General features: G+C 28.8%; 3 protein-coding genes across 3 annotated transcripts; 1 reads left to right on the top strand and 2 right to left on the bottom strand.

Moving 5' to 3' along the window:
* Positions 1 to 11,815: 11,815 nt before the first annotated feature.
* Positions 11,816 to 13,212, top strand: OCT59_002478 (uncharacterized protein; the record flags this gene model as incomplete). Its single annotated transcript, XM_066144534.1, has 5 exons — positions 11,816 to 11,998; positions 12,120 to 12,155; positions 12,364 to 12,438; positions 12,681 to 12,752; positions 12,874 to 13,212. The coding sequence occupies 5 exons, from the start codon at positions 11,816 to 11,818 to the stop codon at positions 13,210 to 13,212; spliced, it is 705 nt and encodes a 234-aa protein (XP_065995690.1).
* A 2,252-nt stretch (positions 13,213 to 15,464) lies between these two features.
* On the bottom strand, positions 15,465 to 17,433 carry OCT59_002479 (uncharacterized protein). The gene is made up of 2 exons (XM_025319127.2): positions 16,307 to 17,433; positions 15,465 to 16,228 (listed from the first exon to the last, which is right to left on the bottom strand). Exons 1-2 carry the CDS (start codon positions 17,375 to 17,377, stop codon positions 15,665 to 15,667), a joined length of 1,635 nt encoding a protein of 544 aa, XP_025174546.2. The 5' UTR covers positions 17,378 to 17,433; the 3' UTR covers positions 15,465 to 15,664.
* A 2,316-nt stretch (positions 17,434 to 19,749) lies between these two features.
* On the bottom strand, positions 19,750 to 20,339 carry OCT59_002480 (uncharacterized protein; the record flags this gene model as incomplete). Its single annotated transcript, XM_066144535.1, has 2 exons — positions 19,750 to 20,004; positions 20,091 to 20,339. 2 exons carry the CDS (start codon positions 20,337 to 20,339, stop codon positions 19,750 to 19,752), a joined length of 504 nt encoding a protein of 167 aa, XP_065995691.1.
* Between the last annotated feature and the right edge of the window lie 715 nt (positions 20,340 to 21,054).

Raw genomic sequence — 21,054 nt, forward strand, 5'->3', positions numbered from 1 at the left:
ATCATCCATTCTTTTTATTTGTCTATAATTGTACCTGTAAATCCTAGATTGTGTGACAGGCGTTAATTGTTTTTATATTTAATTAAGATCCAGCATTTTTATAGTGGATTTCCTTATGATTTGATTTCATTTTGAGAATGAGCCTTATGTTTTATTAAATATCAAACTAAGTGATAATTTTAACAACGAGTATATCTTTTTTACGATATATTATTGCGATTTTAAATGGTTAAAAAATATTTTTTTGAGTCCAACAAGATATTTTTTATCAACCTATTTATTTATCCAAATGAGACTTCCTATCTAGATATCCAAAAATTTGTTCAGACGTTCAGTTAAATTTGATACGTTACAAAAAATATTAAATTTGTAGCTTAAGTAGTATCAAAAATAAAAATCATGTAAATCTTTCCTTTTAGGTGATGCGGGCGGAAATTTTATTACCTTTTTTAGATACTGACTGAAATTATCACCAAAAAAATGCATACAACTAATAATAAAATTATTTTGTCTGAACCTGACTTATATTTTGAGGTCCTTCTCTAAGCGATATAATTGTATTAAGAGAAAAAATTTTGTAAATAAATTATTTTAAAGATGTCAAAATTCAATTCAACAGATTTTTTTATTTATGCTATTAATATATTTTTCTTTTATTCTATTTTTCACCAATACAATAAATTTTAACTTGAGGTTCCATTCGATCTACTTTATTCTTTCCTATTTAATAATAATTTCTTGGCCATATCTTTATAATTATCATCGTCATCTTTTTTTTTAAAAAAGCTAGAATGAGAATCTTTTTTTCTGAAATGTGGCATTTTAAAATATTTAAGTTCAATAAAGTTATATAATGTAATATTACCCTTATTTCTATTAAAATGTTTACAATTCACAATATTAAAATTTAAATTTTTTTAAAAAAAACTATTAAAGGAATCAGGTACCACGAGTATTATGGGATGAACAAACCCTAATTTTTAATTTTCTCAGAAACTATTCGTATATCGTATATATTGAAATTGCCTTTCACCAATAAATAAGCAAAACAGGTTTATCCAATAATTTTAAATTTTATAAAATAAAAAAATTAGTATTATTTATTCCAGAAATTTCTGACGATCATATTAGTATATTTGTGTAATGTGTATTCACGATCAAATTTTTATTTTTATTTATACTCATCTAAATATTTCTTAATGATATACACCTTCAGTCTTTAAGTTTTATAATTAAAAGGATTATTGCGTAAAACAATAATTTAATTAAATGTACGAAAAAATGTACGAACTAGTTTGGTCCGGAATCCAGATGATTAATGTACTAGTAGTATAGAAAAAAAAATGAAAGAAATCATGTATACAATGAAAAAAAAGTCTATGGCCATAATTATAGTCCTTGACTGACACTATGATGGTTTTGGCCAGCATTATATGCAAAATTAGGTCGAAAATGAAAATAAAAGTATTTATTATGATTATCTAAATATTTTGAAGAATCATTTTATATAGTGAAAAATAGTAAATAAAGTTATTAATTTATATTTATTTATTTTATTTTACTTTATTTAAGAAAGATGACACAATGACTAACCCTAGAGGAATAAAATACAATACTGTAAAACAAGATTAACTAGAGTAAGTTAAAACTATACACCCATAAGGAGTTCACCCTTCGTAAAGAAATGAGCTAACACTAGGAAAATAAATCGCTAGGCCAATTAAAACGAACAAAGGAGGATTAAAAAAAGACTAAGGCTAGGAAGAATAAAATAATTCTTTCGACCAGAAGGCCACCATACGTAAATACTAAATACTGTTAGGGTATGGAATGATTCACACTATTCTAAATTGATTTTTTAAATGGTGTAACAGGTGCGTATTACTATAAAAAAATAAACAGTGACTATCTATCCCTATAAGAAATCTGTGTACGAAAAAGATACGTTTTGTATACATTTTATGTACGTTTCTATAGATTCCATATACAAATTCCATATATTTAATAAGCAATTCATTTTTGAACATTTTTTTAAAAAACTAATGTATACGAAATGTATACGGAAAAAATTAATCATGCGGAATGTATACGGAATTTTTAAACTTAATATTTTTAGGATAATTTACAATCATTCCGTATCATAACACGTGATCACGTGATTGTTATTATTCTGTTATGATACGTTTTTTGTTTTTATATAAACCCTTACTGAGAAAAAAAACTCTTTTCCACAATATTCGGAACAAAATTTATGACAACGTCGTACGTTTATTTTTTTAAATTTTACAAAAACGTTTGCCTCCGTTTAGTTTCGTTAGAGTTTTCCTACCTCTCAACACCTTCACATATAGTTTATTATTACTTTTTTATTTACTTCTCTCGAGTCACTTGTCCATTTTCCTTGCCCTGTCGTTCTGCGTGATAAAAAGTTGGAACAAATTTTTTTTCCCGGTCTTTTTATGAAGTACCACTTTTCATCTGACATAAACTCACAAAGTCCTCTCAAGCTCGGCCTATGGACTCTCCACCCGACTCTACTACCCCTCCGCCTATTTCGCAGGCTATTTTACGTCTTTACAAACCTCAAAAAAAAATCTTTGACGTTTCCATGAGAATTTCCAAGCTTTCGCCTTACCTGTCATGTGATACTCGTGGCAGTGGAACCCTGTACAATACTAAGAAAGGACGATATTACCTTCTTCGGTTGTCTGAAAAAGCCGATCTTCCTCTTACGGAAATTAACAAATACCTGATTTACACCAATGATATTGAATTATCAAAAAATCATCGTCACACATTTCGATCTACATCTAATAAACCAAATTTAAATTACATTTTAGGAATCTACCTCACGTTCGTTTTTTCTCTAAATCGACAATTTCACAAGGATGCTGTGAACAAATATTTCAGCCGTTTACGCCATTTACTAAAAGAAAAACTCCTTGCATTACGCAATCGACTAGAATCGACCGATAATAATGAAAGGAAAACTAAAACATTTATCCGGTTCAGCTGCGGCCATCACGTGATCTATTTGGGTTTTTATTTCCCTTGCGGCACATTACATTTCGAACCTGGTGAATATACGGGTTCACTATGTTTCCACCCTCCCGCCTTCGTACAATCAAATAATCGATGGCGTTGTGGAACTCATCTCAAACACATCCGACAAGTTTCACACACTACAACTCGTCATCCAGTAGAACCTAGATTCTATGCTGAACAGTTTGGACTTACGGTAAACCGGCATAACAAGAATAAAAGACATCACAAAGCAATTCACTCTAATCGCCTCGGCATTAGCTACATCGTTCAATTTAAACGATATCGCTCAGATGAATTAACTTTACCTAGCGTTCATAATAAAATGGTTCGACCATATTACAAACAATACCGCACGTTACGTTTTGATGCGGTTCGTTCACCTCAACAGCAGGCACGATGGAATAGACTTACTATGTCTACACTTAAACAAAATCGCTCCAATCGGACTATCACACCTCATTTACTTCCAAACTCCCCTGGACAAATGGTTTTTAAAACCATTCATCATCTCCCACACCGTTACAAAGGACCTTCACCTATACAACGTTCTGACATATTCAAAAATTCACCTAATGGTCATATGCACTATGCCCTACTACGCACACGCCAAAGGATCAAGAATTGGATCCGTCGTACTAAAAAACGTAACCGTCTCAAGAAACAATTACCTCCTTTACCTGCCGGTTTCATTGGAGACCAGCGAACATATTATTACGATACGTATAATATCAACTTGTTCGACTACAATATTAGACGACGCTATAATGTCAGTTCGATCCCTCAATATGATTATGGTTATTCCAAAGCGGTTGAGTTATACCGTCAACATCATGACAAATACGTCACGATGAATTCTATACAACCACCTCCTAACGTTTCTTACCACATCAAAAAGACTGATCAACATATTTTTAATGATCCGAACCTCTTTTTCCGGCGTACACCTCCTCCGGATAATGACTCGCACACAACCATGAGCGACATTACTTACTTTTCGGCTAGCGAAGGACCTTCCGTCGTGGAATTTCCACCTACGCCATCATATGATTAACTCACTTGATTGAGTTCAACAACACCGGACCTTTAAAAATGCATCATTCCACACCTGACAGTATTTACGTGTGGTGTCATTATGACAAAAGAAAAATACGGATTCCAGTGATATATTTGAACTAACCCTTTTGTAACGTTCCTCTCCCTTAGGTTTAGGTTCCATTTTCTTTTTTTTTGTTCTTTTTTTACTGGTTTTGTCTGAACTCCGGTTATGCCTGTTTGTTTGGTTGAATAATGGGCAAGACGACCCCTTCGGGCTTCTCCCGAGAGGTTGGGTATAACACTAGCTTAGAATTCATTGATCTTTTAGACCATGTTTATTCCTATTTAGCGTTCGACCCCAGTCGAGTCTATATTTTAAAAATAAAAATAAAAAAAAATAAACCCTTACTTTGCAAATTCCCGGCTAATTTTAAGACGGTATATCGTCCCAAGAAATCTTTCCGCCCGATTTGGTGAGACTCCAATGTAGAACTTGTACCCGATGATATGGGAGAGACTTCCGATGATACTAAACGCTTGGAACTTCGTCCAAAAAAAAGACGTTCTAAACTCGTTCATTATGCATGATAATGTTGGTGACTCTATATGTTCTCCTAAAAAAAATTGTTTTTTACCCGCTAATATTGATCTTTTTTTTATTTTTAAGACATGATATGTCTATTTGGGTTCTTTTATTCTACATACTATATATATATAGTTTAGTTCCTTCTTTTTTACTAACAATTTCAAATAGTGTGAACCATTCCACCTATGACAGTATTTACAGGTGGCAGCTATTGCTGAAAGAAAAATACGGGTTAATTAGTTTTCTTTTTAATTGTTTCTCCTACTTTATTTCGGTTGGGTTATAAAGTAGTTTTTCTTTTAATTCTAGTCAGGGCTTGATTTATTGGGCGACGATGCTGCATTGTGTATTTTTATAGTTTTCTAGTTTGTTAAGACTACCAAATTATCAATGTACTCTCCTGGCTTACCTTAAAATAAATAAATAAATAAATAAACCCTTACTTTGATGTCTTTCCTTTCTCTCGTCTTATTTTTGTTATTTTTGTTATTTTTTGTCTTTTGTTATTTTGTTTTTTTTACTTTAAAAAATTTTCTTTCTTCGTCACCTCCTTTAAAAAGAATTTTTTTCCGTCACTCTCCTTTAAAAAAAATATTTTTTTCATCACTCCTTTAAAAAAAATTTTTTTTTTGACTTTATTCTTTTATTCCCCACTCACTACCCTTTCCTTTTTTTAAAAAAATTTCTTCTTTCTATTTCCTCTTTATAAAAAAACGTTCTCCCTTTTTTTAAAAAAAATTTTTTTAACTTTCCTAACTTCTTCACCCCTCTTTTTAAAGAAAAATATTTTTTTGATTTATTCTTTTATTCTCTACTCACTTCCCTTTCTTTTTTATTTATATTATCCCTTTTTTTCATAGTCCAGCAGATTTTTTTTTGAGAATTTCTTTTTCTTTTTTGTAGATCAGTTTGAGAGTCCTTTTCTTTTTGTAGTATGGTTAGGATTTTTTTCTTTTTTTAGGTCAGCTCAAATTTTCTTTTTTTTTGTAAGTTGAGTTCAGATTCTTTTCTTTTTGTAGGTTGTTTCAGTTTTGTTGCTTCAGAGTCTTCTTTTTTTTGTTAGGTCAACTCTTACCGATTTTATACTTGTGTTGTTTAAACGTTAATGCGTTTTATCAAACCCAAGATTTTCAATATGGTAATGTTGTGCCCCAAGTTGACGATTGCCCCAAATCAATGATCGGCCTAAATTATCGGCCCATCTTTATAATACCTTAAGAATTTTCAAAGCATTACTTTTCACATATAGTAATCATCGATGATTATCGCCAATTTGGGGCATATTGAGATTTGGGGCACAACAGTAATAACCATTAGTTTTTTTTTTAATTATTTAAATTTCATTTTTTTTTATGTTGAAATATTTAAATAAATACATACAAAACAATTAATGATTAGCATTTCAATTAAGCGATAATGTAAACTTTTATTTGCTTCGGTTATTATGTCTACTGAAAATTTAACAAAAAAAATAATGAAAACATGGCGCGTTATATATAATAAATAACGTATTTTGATTGGCCAATTATCATGTGACTGTTTTTATGTTTTCGTGTGGAGATACTTTTTTTTAAGTTTTAACTAAATTCGTGCCTATTTAATACCAAAAAGGATTTACATTTTCATTCACAATTTCGTGTTTTCTGAATTAAATGAGCAAATACAAAAAAAAAAAAATTTTTGAAAATTACGTACTATACTACATATATTTTTTCTTTTACCATACTATGCGAAGAACTAGTATTGAATCAGCAGAAGATAAAATAATTAAATCATGATGATGGAAGATAAAGTTTTTCTTAGTCCATAAGAACCTCTGATCCGTTATTAGCACCACATTCCTTGATTCTTTAATTCAATAACACAAACATTAATAATTTTCACCCTCTTCTAATATATAAATCTGTGCCCGCTCTATATCATCAAATATCTTTACTAATTCTTTACATGGCACTTTTTATATTCAAACCTCTTCGCACAACATAAGGGGCTCATCTTTTAAAAACTCAATGATACTATAAATCACATGAATCAGGTCTTACAAAATCAAAAAGAAAATATATTATTTTTTGACAAATGTTATCAAAATCATATATATGTACGAGTTAAAAAGATTTTTTTTTATTTAAAAATACTGCATAATATAATTGAAAATAATACATATCCTTTAATAAAATAGAAATATTGCATGATGTATATTCTTTAAATACTTACGAAAAAAAAAAGCTTAATATAATAGAAATATTGCATATAACTTACGAAAATACTTAATAAATATAATTGAAAAATATTGCATATCCTTTAAATACTTACGAAAATATTATTTTCTTAATTTAACTTCAACTAATAATTCAGTACAAGCTGTTATAGCACTAGATTCAGTTTTTAAAGGAGCTTCCTTATCTACCAAATCGATTTCATATTTTCTAAATAATAAAGCCATTAAACCAACTAATTCAAACATTGCTAACTTTCTTCCCGGACAGATTCTTAATCCGCCTCCAAACATAATAAATGAATTTTTCTTTGATTCAAACCCTTCAACCACCCATCTATCAGGATTAAATTTATCAGGTTCTTCCCAATATTCTTCATTGTGATGAATAGCATCAATATTAATTCTAAACATTGTTTCGGCTGGCCATTGGTAACCTCCTATTTCATCAGGTTTTCCAAGACATCTTGGAAGTGAATTTACGACTGAGAAAATGCGAGATACTTCTTTTACAATCGCTTCACAATACTTTAAATTATGAATATCATTTTCAGTAATTGGGCGAGTTTTATCATCTTGAAAATTTCTATCAATTTCTTTCAACATTTTCTTTTTAACATCTGGATAATGTGCAAGGTAATAGATGATGAATGAAATAGTATTCGCAGTCTATTGAAGAAAAGAATAAAACTTTAAAATAATATTCATAGTCAAAAAAAATTAATTATATATTTAAAGACTTAAAATTCACTCACTGAATCAGTTCCAGCAATTATTCCATCAAATATGATACCACGAAGCTCGGGATCAGTCATAGGTCTCATAACTTCTTTATCATTAATTTTATTATAATTAATATCACGAGGTGTATTTGCAGTAATTATCGATGTCAACATGTCGTTTGGTAAAGGTTTATCCAATGGAGTATTTTCAATTTCTTGTCTACGTCTTTTGATAATTGCATCCATTCTTTGATTTATAAATTCGATGTTTTGAATAATATCATCTGATTTATTCTTAAAATATGGAAAATAATGTCTTAAAAAAGGAGAGACGAATTGAAACATTAATATACCCATAAAATGTTTACGAATTGCATGAACAAATTTTACGGTCTCATCAACTAATGCAGACGGACGTTCAGCTTTTTCATCATCACTAAGTTCATTAAAATATCCGGCCATTGTATAAGACCTTTCACCAGTTAATAATGTAATAATCATATCATTTGTAAATTGATTAAACCATGGAGAAATATCCATTTTTTTTCTATTTTCATTGATAACTCCTTCTTTAAGATATAATTTATCCCAATAACTCTCCATTTCATTAAAAAGTTTATTTGTCCAATAAAAAGCTTCATTAGAAAATTTTGGTGATAAAATAGCTTGTGTAAAAAAATGACGGTAATATCTCCATGATTTATAATCTTGAGTTAAAAATAGTCCTTTTCCCATTATTCCTAACTCATGAAATCCTTTACTATCATTATCAGAAAATGTCTTAATATATGGATTTTTTGATGAAGCTAAAAAAAGTTTTTCAACATGTTCTACTCGATTTAGAGCTATAGCTCGTGTATAAAAATTGAACTCGAATAAATCACCATATTTCTTATGATTAGATTCGAAAAAATTTTTAAGATTTCCACCATGCCAAATATATAATTGAGGTAAATTCCCAAATAATGGAAATGGAAATGGACCAGGTAAAGGATTGATGCGATTAGAGTATTTATAATAATAATATGTCACATAAATTATTAATGCAACAATTATCAATGAAAGGTAATCAATATTTTCGAATAATTTCGAAATCATATTTTAAAATTATTTTCTTTTGTTTGGTAATGTATAAAAGAAAAAAATTTTAATTTTTCTTGGACTTGAAAAAGCGATATTTATATCCAATTTTTTTATCAATAAATAATTAAAGAAACACATTTTTCCGTTCCCCAAGTATAATAGATGGAATTTAACCGAGTTTTCGCTTAATCAGGTTTAAAATGATCAGGACCCGGTTAATTCAATATTACGATCTGGTTTGTTAACCTACAAAAGACTTATAGTGGAACATGAAAACAAAGCTCAAAAGCTTATTGTACCTAAAGAACTAACTAAATATGTTGATGTGAAGCAGTAAACATAGCTAGTATTGTATACATACAATCATTTATTGTCATTGTATTGCATCGGGATTATTAATGTAAAATTCAGAACGCAAATCAAACAAAAAAATGTTCGACTATTCAGATAATAAAATTCTTTAAAAGATAAATAATAAATAACGGATTAGTAAAAATAATAAAAGTTTCCGATATTTTCGTAACGATAAGTATACGATAATTGATGTGTTAGTCAAAATAAATCAAATAAGCTTTTGATTTAGCCGACGATTTTCAAAAAGAGATTCTGCAGATGATCGGAAGATTGGCATTTGTCAACAAAATGTCGATCATGTAAGGAAGAATTTCAAAATTTATCCGGATTTTACTAAATCCGGTAAAAAATTTTATAATTCCGAATTTTTCCGGTCGTGACTCAGTTGGTATCTTACATATAATTCATAATTTTCTTTACTTAAAATGGGAAAGACCTAAAGAGTTTCAATTCTGTTCATATGATCCGGTTAAAAAAATTCCGAAATTTTGTTTTTCCCCCGTTGTTTTTAGAAAATAGTCAAAATACGTTTACTCAAAATTACATCAATAACGAGCGAAACTCAAATTATTAAACATAATAATAAAATAGGCGTAAAAAATCCATTTCTCACCACCATAGTAATTTTTAATGTGTATTATTAGAAAGTGAATATGTCTTAATAAAATAAAAATTAAAATAAAAATTTATGCAAGTTTTAATGATTATAAGTACAGTATTTATATGTTCAAAGAGTCAATAAAATATATTGATATATATTTTTCATATTTTTAAAATATTTAATTAACCTTTAATTATTTAATTGTACAATATATAGGAACTTATTATTCTTAAAATGATCGTGAGCGTCGTTATACGAATTTCTGCAAAAATATTTTAAAGTTATTGCAGAAGGAAAAATCTCATTACAAATATTAAATCATTATTACCAAAAATCATATTTATTGAATTTTAGCTTAAAACAAGTATTATTAAGTTATGATTTGATAAAATTTTTTTTTTTTAATGTTCGACCCGGTTTTTACTGCGCCTTATATACGTTAATACAATCCGCCGATATGATTGGATTTGAATCAATTGTACGAATATAATTTCTATAAGTTACTTAGAATTCTAATTTTGTTTTTTCCAAAATATATATAATTTTATCAATTTTTAAAGGAATTGGTAAAAATAAGGATGAGAAATTTTTTATAGCTGTAATTAATTTTAATGTTGATATTTGGCTATTTGATCATTGTCACAAATGAAACTTTAATATACTGTAGCTGGACCCGCGTTACGATTGGCTAGTCGCATAAATTAATTAAATTATTGTACTTTTATATTAATGTTAAGAAACTCCCATTTTTTGCATATTTTTAATCATTTTATTCTTAAAAATTGTAAACAGTAAGAAATGCTATAAGATAAATTTCACTTAATGGATTTTGACCCATTTGGTTGTCAGCTTATTCTTCGATTCTACTCATAAAAAATTAATTTGCAGGTTATAATCGTCCTATTTATTTTGTTAATTATTTAACGATTTAACGAGCACATTTATACTGATTTCATAAAAGATACACGGAACCGCCCTATTTTTTTTTATTTAAATGATCATATAACTTTCTATCTCTGTTAAAATTCGTACTCATAGGATTTTTTTGATGTATACAGATACAATGCAAACATCAAAATAAAGCTCGTTATGATGGACGAAAACTTTTGTTATTTTAAATGTGTCGTATTAACAACAAGTTAACTTAGTCATAACAGGAGCTCCAAATAGTTCCATGTGAGGACATATTTTAAATTAGAAATAACAAAAGATAATAATTACGTTATAAATAATAAATAACTATACAAATTTAAATTATTGAAATCACATGCAAACTATCAATGAAGAAATTATTATGAAATTTTATAATCAAACTATACTCTTTAAATAACAAATTAAAAAAAAATTTGATTTTTTGAATCTTATAGTTAGCAAAGTAGATAGGCATACTGTATATATTAGCGAAATAATTTAATAGCAATAGTCCAGAAAAGCCCAAAGAAACAAATTGATGCTGGGACTCGCATTAAATGGCATAGGATCCGTGTACTCCCTCCCTCTTTGATAGCATCATACATTTCATTCGCTTTTCTGTCTACTAATCTTCACTTTGTAGCTTCACTAACGTTCTGAAATATTAATAAAGTTTCACAAATTAGGTTTACTAAATAATTTTGATTGCAAGAGTGAGACAAATGATACTTCGTTAAAATCTTAAATAATTAGGAACTAAGATAGCAAACAGCAAATACTTCCTGTGAAGGCATGTACATTTAGGACCTTTTATTATGAGTACAGTCTGAACAGAACATAAGAATAGCCAGCGTTGAACGTATCCATCTGGTCGACCTCAGTCATTAGTATAGTAGTAACGTCCCTATTATCCAGGTGAATAAGCTAACTCTTTTCCCGACCTCAGCCTAATACCTAGCAAGGGAACCTCTACAAGCAGTTTTTTCTGCCGAGTAAACTAGCTATGTTTTAATGGAAAAAAGATTATCGTTAATTTGTTTGATTTGTGGTACAATCAAAATCAGCAAAATCAGATCATACTAATATCTTTTTTAAGAAGCACGTTTACAATGAAAAACGCGTTACAACTTACACAACTTACACAATTTTACAATAGTTACATTACAATAAGGACGCGTTACAAAAATGAGATCACACAAGGTTCGTGAAGAGCAAAAAAATTCTTAATAGATGATGAGAGTCCTCGACCGACAAACTTCTTTATGCGATACCATCACTGCCAAAAATTATCTGGCTGTAATGATTATATTTTACAACTAAATGAAGCATTACAAGTCGATCCACATTCAAAAAAATTATTGGATTTAAAAAGGAAATGGAAGGATAATGAATATAGGGACGACTGGGAGGGCTATGAGGATAAGAAACGAAGCCGAAAAGCTGATGTAAATTTTTTTTATTTAAGTTTAAGGAACTGGTGCAGTACTTACAAAGCAAACATCTTCGAATAATAGAAAAAAGTAAAAAAAAACAAAACTTCAAGCACATGTTTACTTTCATAGTCAGTTAGATGAAAGACTTAAAGCTAAAAGTCAGAATGAGGTAAGTTATTTTATTGATTCATGAAATGGCCTAATATTTTTCGCTGAGTTTATACTGTATTTATTGATTTTACCTTCATGGATAGTATATTGTTTATATTTTCATTGGCTTAGGGACGAACCGGCAAAAATCAAAACAGATAAGGCGCGGGTTCAGTCTAATAATGATGATGCAGAAATTTTTAATGACTTGGATATCAATAACGAAGGTAACAAAGGAAACAGCGAAATTGAGGGCATTATCCAATAACATTCTAAATTCACTTAAAGATTTTGTATCTGAGGTAATTTATATTATTAGTATCAAATATAGACTTATAATTAATGGTTTTCAAGAATGAATCATTGAATCAATGAAAATTTGGAGAATCTTTTAGCTACTACATATAGGGTTGTTTCCCTCTTCGATAGACAATTTCCGTACACAAAAGAACTTTTACAATACAATAAGAACATTGGAGAATGAATGGGGAAAGGTAATATAGTTTTGGATTAAATAAATTGCAGACTTATAACAATTAATTAGATTGAAGCTAATCTCCAAAAAACAATCGAAGAAAGATGGAATGTATCCAAAACAAAACAACTTGTAGTTACAGTATGTACCGTAAAATAATAGGCCATTTTGATAGTCATTCTCAAGCGTGATGATGAATTAATTTGATGTTCATTGATTTGTAGGTTTTTCATAACAAGTTTTTTTCTGTACTGTTGTATAGCTATGCTATAATTTATTTTTTCATATAAGGACTCGACAATTTCTACGTTACAGAAGTGCTAAAGATGCCTCTGAACTTCGCTATCGCTTAGAAATTGTAAATCTTTTGCTTGCAGGGGCATTTGAAATGACTGAACGTTCTATGTGGCTTGAAACTGGAGAAATTGAGAACGAAATACAAAAAGTGCAAAGGAATGATACTAAGGGGGATATTAATGAGCGGTCAAAACTCGGAATGAAACATGACGGCATGATCAACATGATAATAGATGGAAAGAAATATCAAGTTGGATTTCTCGAAGTTGTAGGAAATGCCTTTAACAAAAACATAACTGATTGAAATATTGACTTGGTGAAATTATATAAAGGTATGCACGTCATTATCCATCATTTAGTTTAAGACTAGTTTTATTTCTCTATGAACCATAGCCACTATGGAATTAACATGCACATCTCGATAATAAAACTTCACAACAATTATCAACTTAGAGCAAAGAAAAATATATTATAATGGATGGGCAGATGGGGTTATGAGGTTAAGTCTAAAGATTTGATGAAGATCATTGGATTGCTCTTGCTTCAAGGCTGAGACCAAAGATGAATTAACTCTCCCTCCATTACAACAACGAAAGCCAATTGGCGGCCGAGAGATCGAAATTAAATTTTGTTGTGCTGATCGTATTATGACTAATATTTTTTAAATAAGATTTTTTTAGTTTAGTTAAATTGGAATAAAAAAAATATAATTTTAATTTTACTTAATTTAGGTAGTTCATTTTAATGTTTGCAGATTACTAATTTTAAAGGAAGTTTGTTTCTTTTTTAGTTTAGTTAAATTGAAACAAAATGAAATATTAAAATAATTATTTCACTTTGCTTAATTTGGTTGGTTTAGCGCAAAATAATCACGTGGTAATTTTTGTATGTGAAAATGAATAAAAAATTTGCTTGACGGAATTTTGCTTCATCAAATGGTAGATCATCACGGGAATCTAGACATATGACGTATTCTAAAATTTATTTTCCTTTGTTGGTTCCAAATATGTAATTGTTGCCATCTCAGAATCAATTTCTCCAACAAAAGAAATATATCTTCAAAAATGCATTTTCTACACAATCACTAATACTTGAATCATGTAATACTCTATCTAGCCCTTTTTATTTGGCGTCAATGAAAATCCATCATTTAGATAATGCTTTCTTTAGCAAAAATAAATCGAGATCATATACTCCCTAAACATAATCAAATTTTTTTTATTTTTTTTTGGCGAAGAAATTAAATTTGATCGTACAAAACATACGATCTATGATTATAACTTCCAATGAAAAAACTTTAGATAATTTTTATTAATAAAAAAAAAATACATAAATAATAAAAAGTTTTCAATTTCTCATATTCTAAAAGTAACCTTTTTTTATTTTTTAATTTTTTTTTAAATTAAGTTAGCTTAAAATTACTTCTCACAAAGCAAATAATTCTATATGAACTCCTGTTCGGCGAGTGGCAGGGGTGGGTCTTCAGATCAAGTATCGAGGCGTACAGCATTTTTATTTTTTATGAAAAGTATGTATACGTACATGTAAATTTTGTCTCCATTTTAATCATGTTTTTTCATTGTCTTTAATTTAGACTCGTATTCAAATTGATCAACAAATCTTATTTTAGGCAAGATTGGGTTTGTCTGTCTAGGGAGTCAAGTTTATATTTTTTAGTTTGTAATTAATTGTATGTTTATTACTTCAATAAAATTGAAACGCAATCTTAGCAAAAAAAAATTATATAAATACTGTATACATAACCTTAATTAAAAAATATATATATAAGGCCACACAAATTCAATTTTTCGGTTCACGTAACATTGAAATTTAAAATCGACCCGGGGACCCGGGGTTTATTGTTTATTAGTAAAAAAAGTTTATATATAAAATCGTGACATTTGATTGGTTGACTTTTAAAAGGGAGGAATTTATTTTCGCTCTAGAAGTTCTCAGCCGCATAATAAACTTACCCGCCAATAAAATTACGTCCTGATCACGTGATAAACTTTTTATATATAAACTTTTTTCTATTGAAATTTGAAAAAGTGACCCGGCCGGGTGAAGTGAACCGAAAATTCGAATTTGTGTGGCCTAAAAAAACTTTTTTAAGATTTTTAAAAAAATATGAAAGAAATTTTATCAAAATACCGGAAATAAATAAATAATAAATTCAAACGATGCAATTTATTTGGATACTAAGTAATTTTTAATACAAAGTCTTTTTATATCGTATAAATTTATTTAACTTTTCTTTATTCATATAAAAAAAAATTCAAATATTAATATAATTGATAAAAATTTTCATTAGGCTAGAAAATGGAATCAATTCCTAAATGAGAATCGATTTTAGAATCAGAATCATTAACCGCGATAATTTTATTAGTAAAGCGATTTTATGCAAATTACTTGTGATCAGCAATTTTGACGATTACAATTTTAGCGGAAAATCGAACCTAAAAAAATTTTTTGCTATCAGCAAAACGTTATAAGAATTTGAGATTCAGAGCCCAAACTAATCAGATCAACAAAAAATTTTAACAAATGTCAAATTTATACATATATAAAAAGTTTTTATTTAAAGTACTATAACAATTTACATACCGTATATAAGCACCATTTATGCACTTAATTCCGGCCAAGATCCTAATAATTCTGGCCAAAATCGCCATAATTCTGGCCAGGGTGCTTATTTTCGGGGGGCTTACACCGCAATATACGGTAATTATTAAATATTGCGTATCCTTACGAAAATATTAATTTCTTAATTTAATTTCAACAAATAATTCAGTACAAACAGTTAAAACACCAGATTCAGTTTTTAAAGGAGCTTCCTTATCTATTAAATCAATTTCATATTTTCTAAATAATAATGCCATTAAACAAAATAATTCAATCATTGCCAACTTCCTTCCCGGACAGACTCTTAATCCTCCTCCAAACATAATAAATGAATTTTTCTTTGGTTCAAAACCTTCAACCATCCATCTATCAGGATTAAATTTATTTGGTTCTTCCCAATATTCTTCATTATGATGAATAGCATCAATATTAATTCTAAACATTGTTTCAGCTGGCCATTGATAACCTCCTATTTCATTATTGTTATCAAGACATCTTTGAAGTGTATTTACGATTGTGAAAATGCGAGATACTTCTTTTACAATCGCTTCACAATACTTTAAATTATGGATATCATTTTCAGTAATTGGACGAGTTTTATCATCTTGAAAAGTTCTATCAATTTCGTTCAACATTTTCTTTTTAACATCTGGATAACGTGCAAGATAATAGATAATGAATGAAATAGTATTCGCAGTCTATTGAAGGAAAGAATAAAACGGTTATAATAATATTCAAAACCAAAAATTTTGTCAAATACTTAAAAATATACTCACAGTATCAGTTCCAGCAATTATTCCATCAAATATAATACCACGAATTTCAGGATCAGTCATAGGTCTCAAAACTTCTTTATCATCAATTTTATTAGTATAATTGATATCACGAGGTGTATTTGCAGTAATTATCGATGTCAACATGTCGTTTTGTAAAGGTTTATCTAATGGAGTATTTTCAATTTCTTCTCTACGTCTTTTGATAATTGCATCCATTCTTTGATTCATAAATTTCATGTTTTGAATATAATAATCTGATTTATTCTTAAAATATGGAAAATAATGTCTTAAAAAAGGAGAGACGAATTGAAACACTAATATACCCAAAAGATGTTCACGAATTGCACGAACAAATGTTACAGTCTCATCAACTAATGCAGACGGACGTTCAGCCTTTTCATCATCACTAACTTCATTAAAATATCCAGCCATTGTATAAGATCTTTCACCAGTTAATAATGTGATAATCATATCATTTGTAAATTGATTAAACCATGTAGAAACATCCATTTTATTTCTATTTTCATTGATAACTCCTTCTTTAAGATATAATTTATTCCAATAACTCTCCAATTCATTAAAAAGTTTATTTGCTAAATGAACAGCTTCATTAGAAAATTTTGGTGATAAAATAACTTGTGTAAAAAAATGACGGTTATATTTCCATGATTTATAATCTTGATTTAAAAATAGTCCTTTTCCCATCAATTCTAATTCATGAAATCCTTTACTATCATTATAAGAAATTGTCTTAATAAATGGATTTTTTGATGAAGCTAATAAAAGTTTTTCAATATGTTCTATTCGACCTAGAGCTATAGTTCGTGTATTAAAATTGAACTCGAATAAATCACCATATTTCTTATGATTAGATTCGAAAAATTTTTTAAGATTTCCACCATGTCGAAAATATAATTGAGGTAAATTTTCAAAGAATGGGAATGGAAAAGGACCAGGTAAAGGATTTATACGATTAAAGTACTTATAATAATAATATGTCACATAAATTATTAATACGACAACTATTAACGAAAGGTAATCAATAGTATTTTCAAATAATTTCGAAATCATATTTTACTATTATTTTCTTTTGCTTTGTAGTATAAAAAGAAAAAATTCAAAAAATTTTTTTACACTTGAAGAAGCCTCGCTTAATTAGTGGTTTTAAAATGTTTCATCGCTAACTAAATATGTCGTTGTATATATGGTATGGTGCAGTAAATATAGCTAGTATTGTAGAGGGTCATATTCCTAATAAATTTATTTATCAAATTCCAGAATTAAATTATTCCAAATAATGAAATATTAACTTTGTTTGGTATTTAATCGGCACAATTATTATATATTTGTTGACGCAATGATGTAACTATGATACATCAATAAAAAAGACTTTCTCTTATATAACAAAGGGACGATCATAATTCATAACAGAAAAATCGGAACGCAAATCAAAAAAAGGAACGTTCAATTATAAAATTCTTTAAATCCTAAATAACGGATCAGTAAAAACTATTTAAAGTTACCGATGCTTTCATTAGTTTCATATATAATGAACGTGCGAAATATTAATTGATGCGTTAGTCAAAAAAATCAAATCTTTTGATTTAACCCGACGATTTTCAAGAAAAGGGTGTTCCGTAGATTATGGAAGATTGCACTTGGCAATTGTCGATCATGTAGGAAAACACAATAACTGAAGAAACAAATAATTGTAATGTATATTAATACAAGGTTCTTGAACACACTTTTTAATATTATGCTAAAAATCTTATTCAAACTGTTATATGATACGTATCTGTGGGTTTGTCCCTTTGCGTTAAAATTGATTTTTACTCCGGTCAGAATCTCTCTAAAATATATAGTGGCGTAAAAAAATCAACCTTTTTAGGCAAGGTTGAGCTCGTGACTGCTCGTCTGTCTAGTTTTCTAGGGGAGCAAGTTTTTATTTTTAGTTTGTAATTATTCGTATTACCAATAAAATTGAAACGCAATCTTAGCAAAAAAAATTATATATACTGTATATTAAAGTATCTTAGCTTAAAAATATATATAAAAACCTTTTTAAAATTTTAAAAAAATATGAAACAAAGAATATGCAATCGAGATAAATTTATTGTAATATTTCATATATGTTTTGAAATTTATAATATTTCAGAAATTTTATCAAAATACCGGAAATAAATAAATTATTTAATTAGTAAATTGAGCAATTTTTAACATAAAGTCTTTTTATATTGTGTAAATTTATTTAGCTTTAACATTAGCCTTTAACATATTGATAGGCGCAATATACAAGCTCCGCACATCATCAATTGCAGAATCACATGCATGAGATATAATCATTTTTTACTCACAAGTCATGAGTCGCGATTTTTTACTTTTACAAGTATATATATACTCTCAACATATATATATACCATCAGTTTTCTCTAAAAAAAAAAAAAAAAAATACTCCCCTTTTTCAGAACGCTCTTTCCAAAAATGCCCTAGAGTCTGAACATAACAAATAATAAATAATATGGTTATGTTTTACGTTTAACAACCTTTGTGTTTACCTACACCTTTCCTTTCGCAAGAAAATTCCCATCGTAATAATCCGTGGCTTTCAAAGTCTTTTTTCACCAAAATAATATAGCTCAACATTCGGATTTGTAGCGTCTTGACACATATAAAACCTGAAGATGACATGTCTACCTCGATATGTCTGCTTTTGTGTATTGTGCTTGAGATGGTTATATATCAAATTTCAAAAGATATGCTTTAGTCTCGTTGCTGAATCAATATGCAAGTTCGAAAAAAAAGTAGTGTTCGAGGCATGTAAAACCTAAGAATGACACATCTACCTCGATATGTCTGTCTTAGTGTGTTGTCATTGAACCAGTTTCATTATGGACATTCTGGGTGATGTAACAATCTTGGTTTTTTATTCACTTATGCATACAATTTGTAAAATTTTTTTATTATTTTTTCAGATATAATAAGAAAATGATTAAAGGTAGATAGAGAAATATATGATGCTATCAAAGAGAAAGGGAGTATGCGGATCCTAGGCCATTTAATGCGAGTTCTAGCATCGAGTTATTTCTTTGCTCTCTCACATTTATGTAATATCTATAACTAATTTGTTTATACTTCTATTGTTAATTAAGTGATTCTCACCCCAGTGATGGGATACGAAAAGGAGTGATGAGAAGATAAAGAGGCATGATGGGAAACGAAAAGAAGTGATGGGAAGATGAAGAGGAGTGATGGGAGACGAAAAGGAACGATGAGAGACAAAAAGAAATGATGGGAATTAAACAGGAGAGAAAAGAGATAATGGAAAATGAAAAGATGTAATAGAAAATAATGGGAGATAAAAAGTATAGAATAATGAAAAGTATGTTAATATGTGCTTTCCCGGAGATGTCTTTTCCCCACTAGTTTCGTCTAACACCGGCATCTCATAGGTTAACGTACCCATAATCAAAGCAGTTATTCGCAAGATATCTGAGGTTCGCATTATGACGAACCTCAACCCAAAATTCTCTCAGTTCCCGATCACCCAAGTTTTCCTCTACATAGAATTCAATAATCGATTGATTATTAACATTTCTTATCGTCTTGGTGGTTAGTCCCATAATCATGAAATTAAACCCGATCGCAGGCATATCATCGAATCCCATATTATCTATCAACTTAACAGACGTTGCATTAACCTTTGATATGTTTATGATTTATAATAAAAAAAAAATTTAACTAATTTTTATTAACTTCAAAAGTACACGCGCAAACCAATACATACACTATACCAACTGGCGCAAGCAATGAACTTTCCTTTTAAGAAAATCACTTGGCCTTTATTAAAATCTTTGATCTGACATGGAATATTTTGATCTACCGGAATGAAGGCCTTTACTCTCAAATATACAATCTTTGTCGGATCATCATCATTCAATCTTGCAACGGCCGTAATTTCCTTTACTGTAAACTCCTGAGTAAGGCGTTCAGTGAATTCATGAATGTAACACATTGTAGAGATTTTTGCGGGCATATTCTTTTTTGTTTAAGAGTAATTAAAGAGTATATTTTTTTTTTATCTCACAAACGTACTCATCCCATACATATATATATTTTAATTCTTTCACTATTTCCACAGCCAACTTCCAAATTCTTTAATACCCAATCCCTATAAGAAATATGTATACGGAAAGGATACGTTTTGTATACATTTTATGTACGTTTCTATAGTTTCCGTATACAAATTCCGTATATTTAATAAGCAATTCATTTTTGAACATTTTTTAAAAAAACTAATGTATACGGAAAAAATTAATCATACGGAATGTATACGGAATTTTTAAACTTAATATTTTTAGAAAATAATTTTACAAAAATCTCGTATCATAACACGAGATCACGTGATTGTTTATTGTTTTGTTATGATACGTTTTTTGTTTTTTATATAAACCCTTACTTTGATGAGTTTGATCTTCCGATCTTCCTTTCTGTCTTTCCCTTCCTTCTCTTTTCTCTTGCCTTATTTTTGTTATTTTTTCTAAATTTTTCTTCTTCTTTCGTCACCCCCCTTTTAAAAAAAAATTTTTTTTTTCGTACCTCACTTTAAAAATTTTTTTTCATCACTCTCCTTTAAAAAAAAAAATTTTTTTTGATTTTATTCTTTATTTCCCTTTCTTTCTTTTTTATTTATTTCATAGGCCAGCAGATTTTTTTTTGTGAGAAGATTCAGTTTCTTTTTTCTTTTTTGT

Source organism: Rhizophagus irregularis, chromosome 10 (genome assembly GCF_026210795.1).
Source record: "Rhizophagus irregularis chromosome 10, complete sequence".
Taxonomy (NCBI): domain Eukaryota; kingdom Fungi; phylum Glomeromycota; class Glomeromycetes; order Glomerales; family Glomeraceae; genus Rhizophagus; species Rhizophagus irregularis.

Bases quoted from the DNA above. Each gene is read 5' to 3' on its own strand.
- OCT59_002479 (XM_025319127.2), bottom strand. From the start codon at position 17,377: ATGATTTCGAAATTATTTGAAAATACTATTGATTACCTTTCGTTAATA. The intron at 16,229-16,306 runs GTGAGTATATTT...TTCCTTCAATAG, and splicing joins TAATTGCTGGAACTGATACT to ACTGCGAATACTATTTCATT.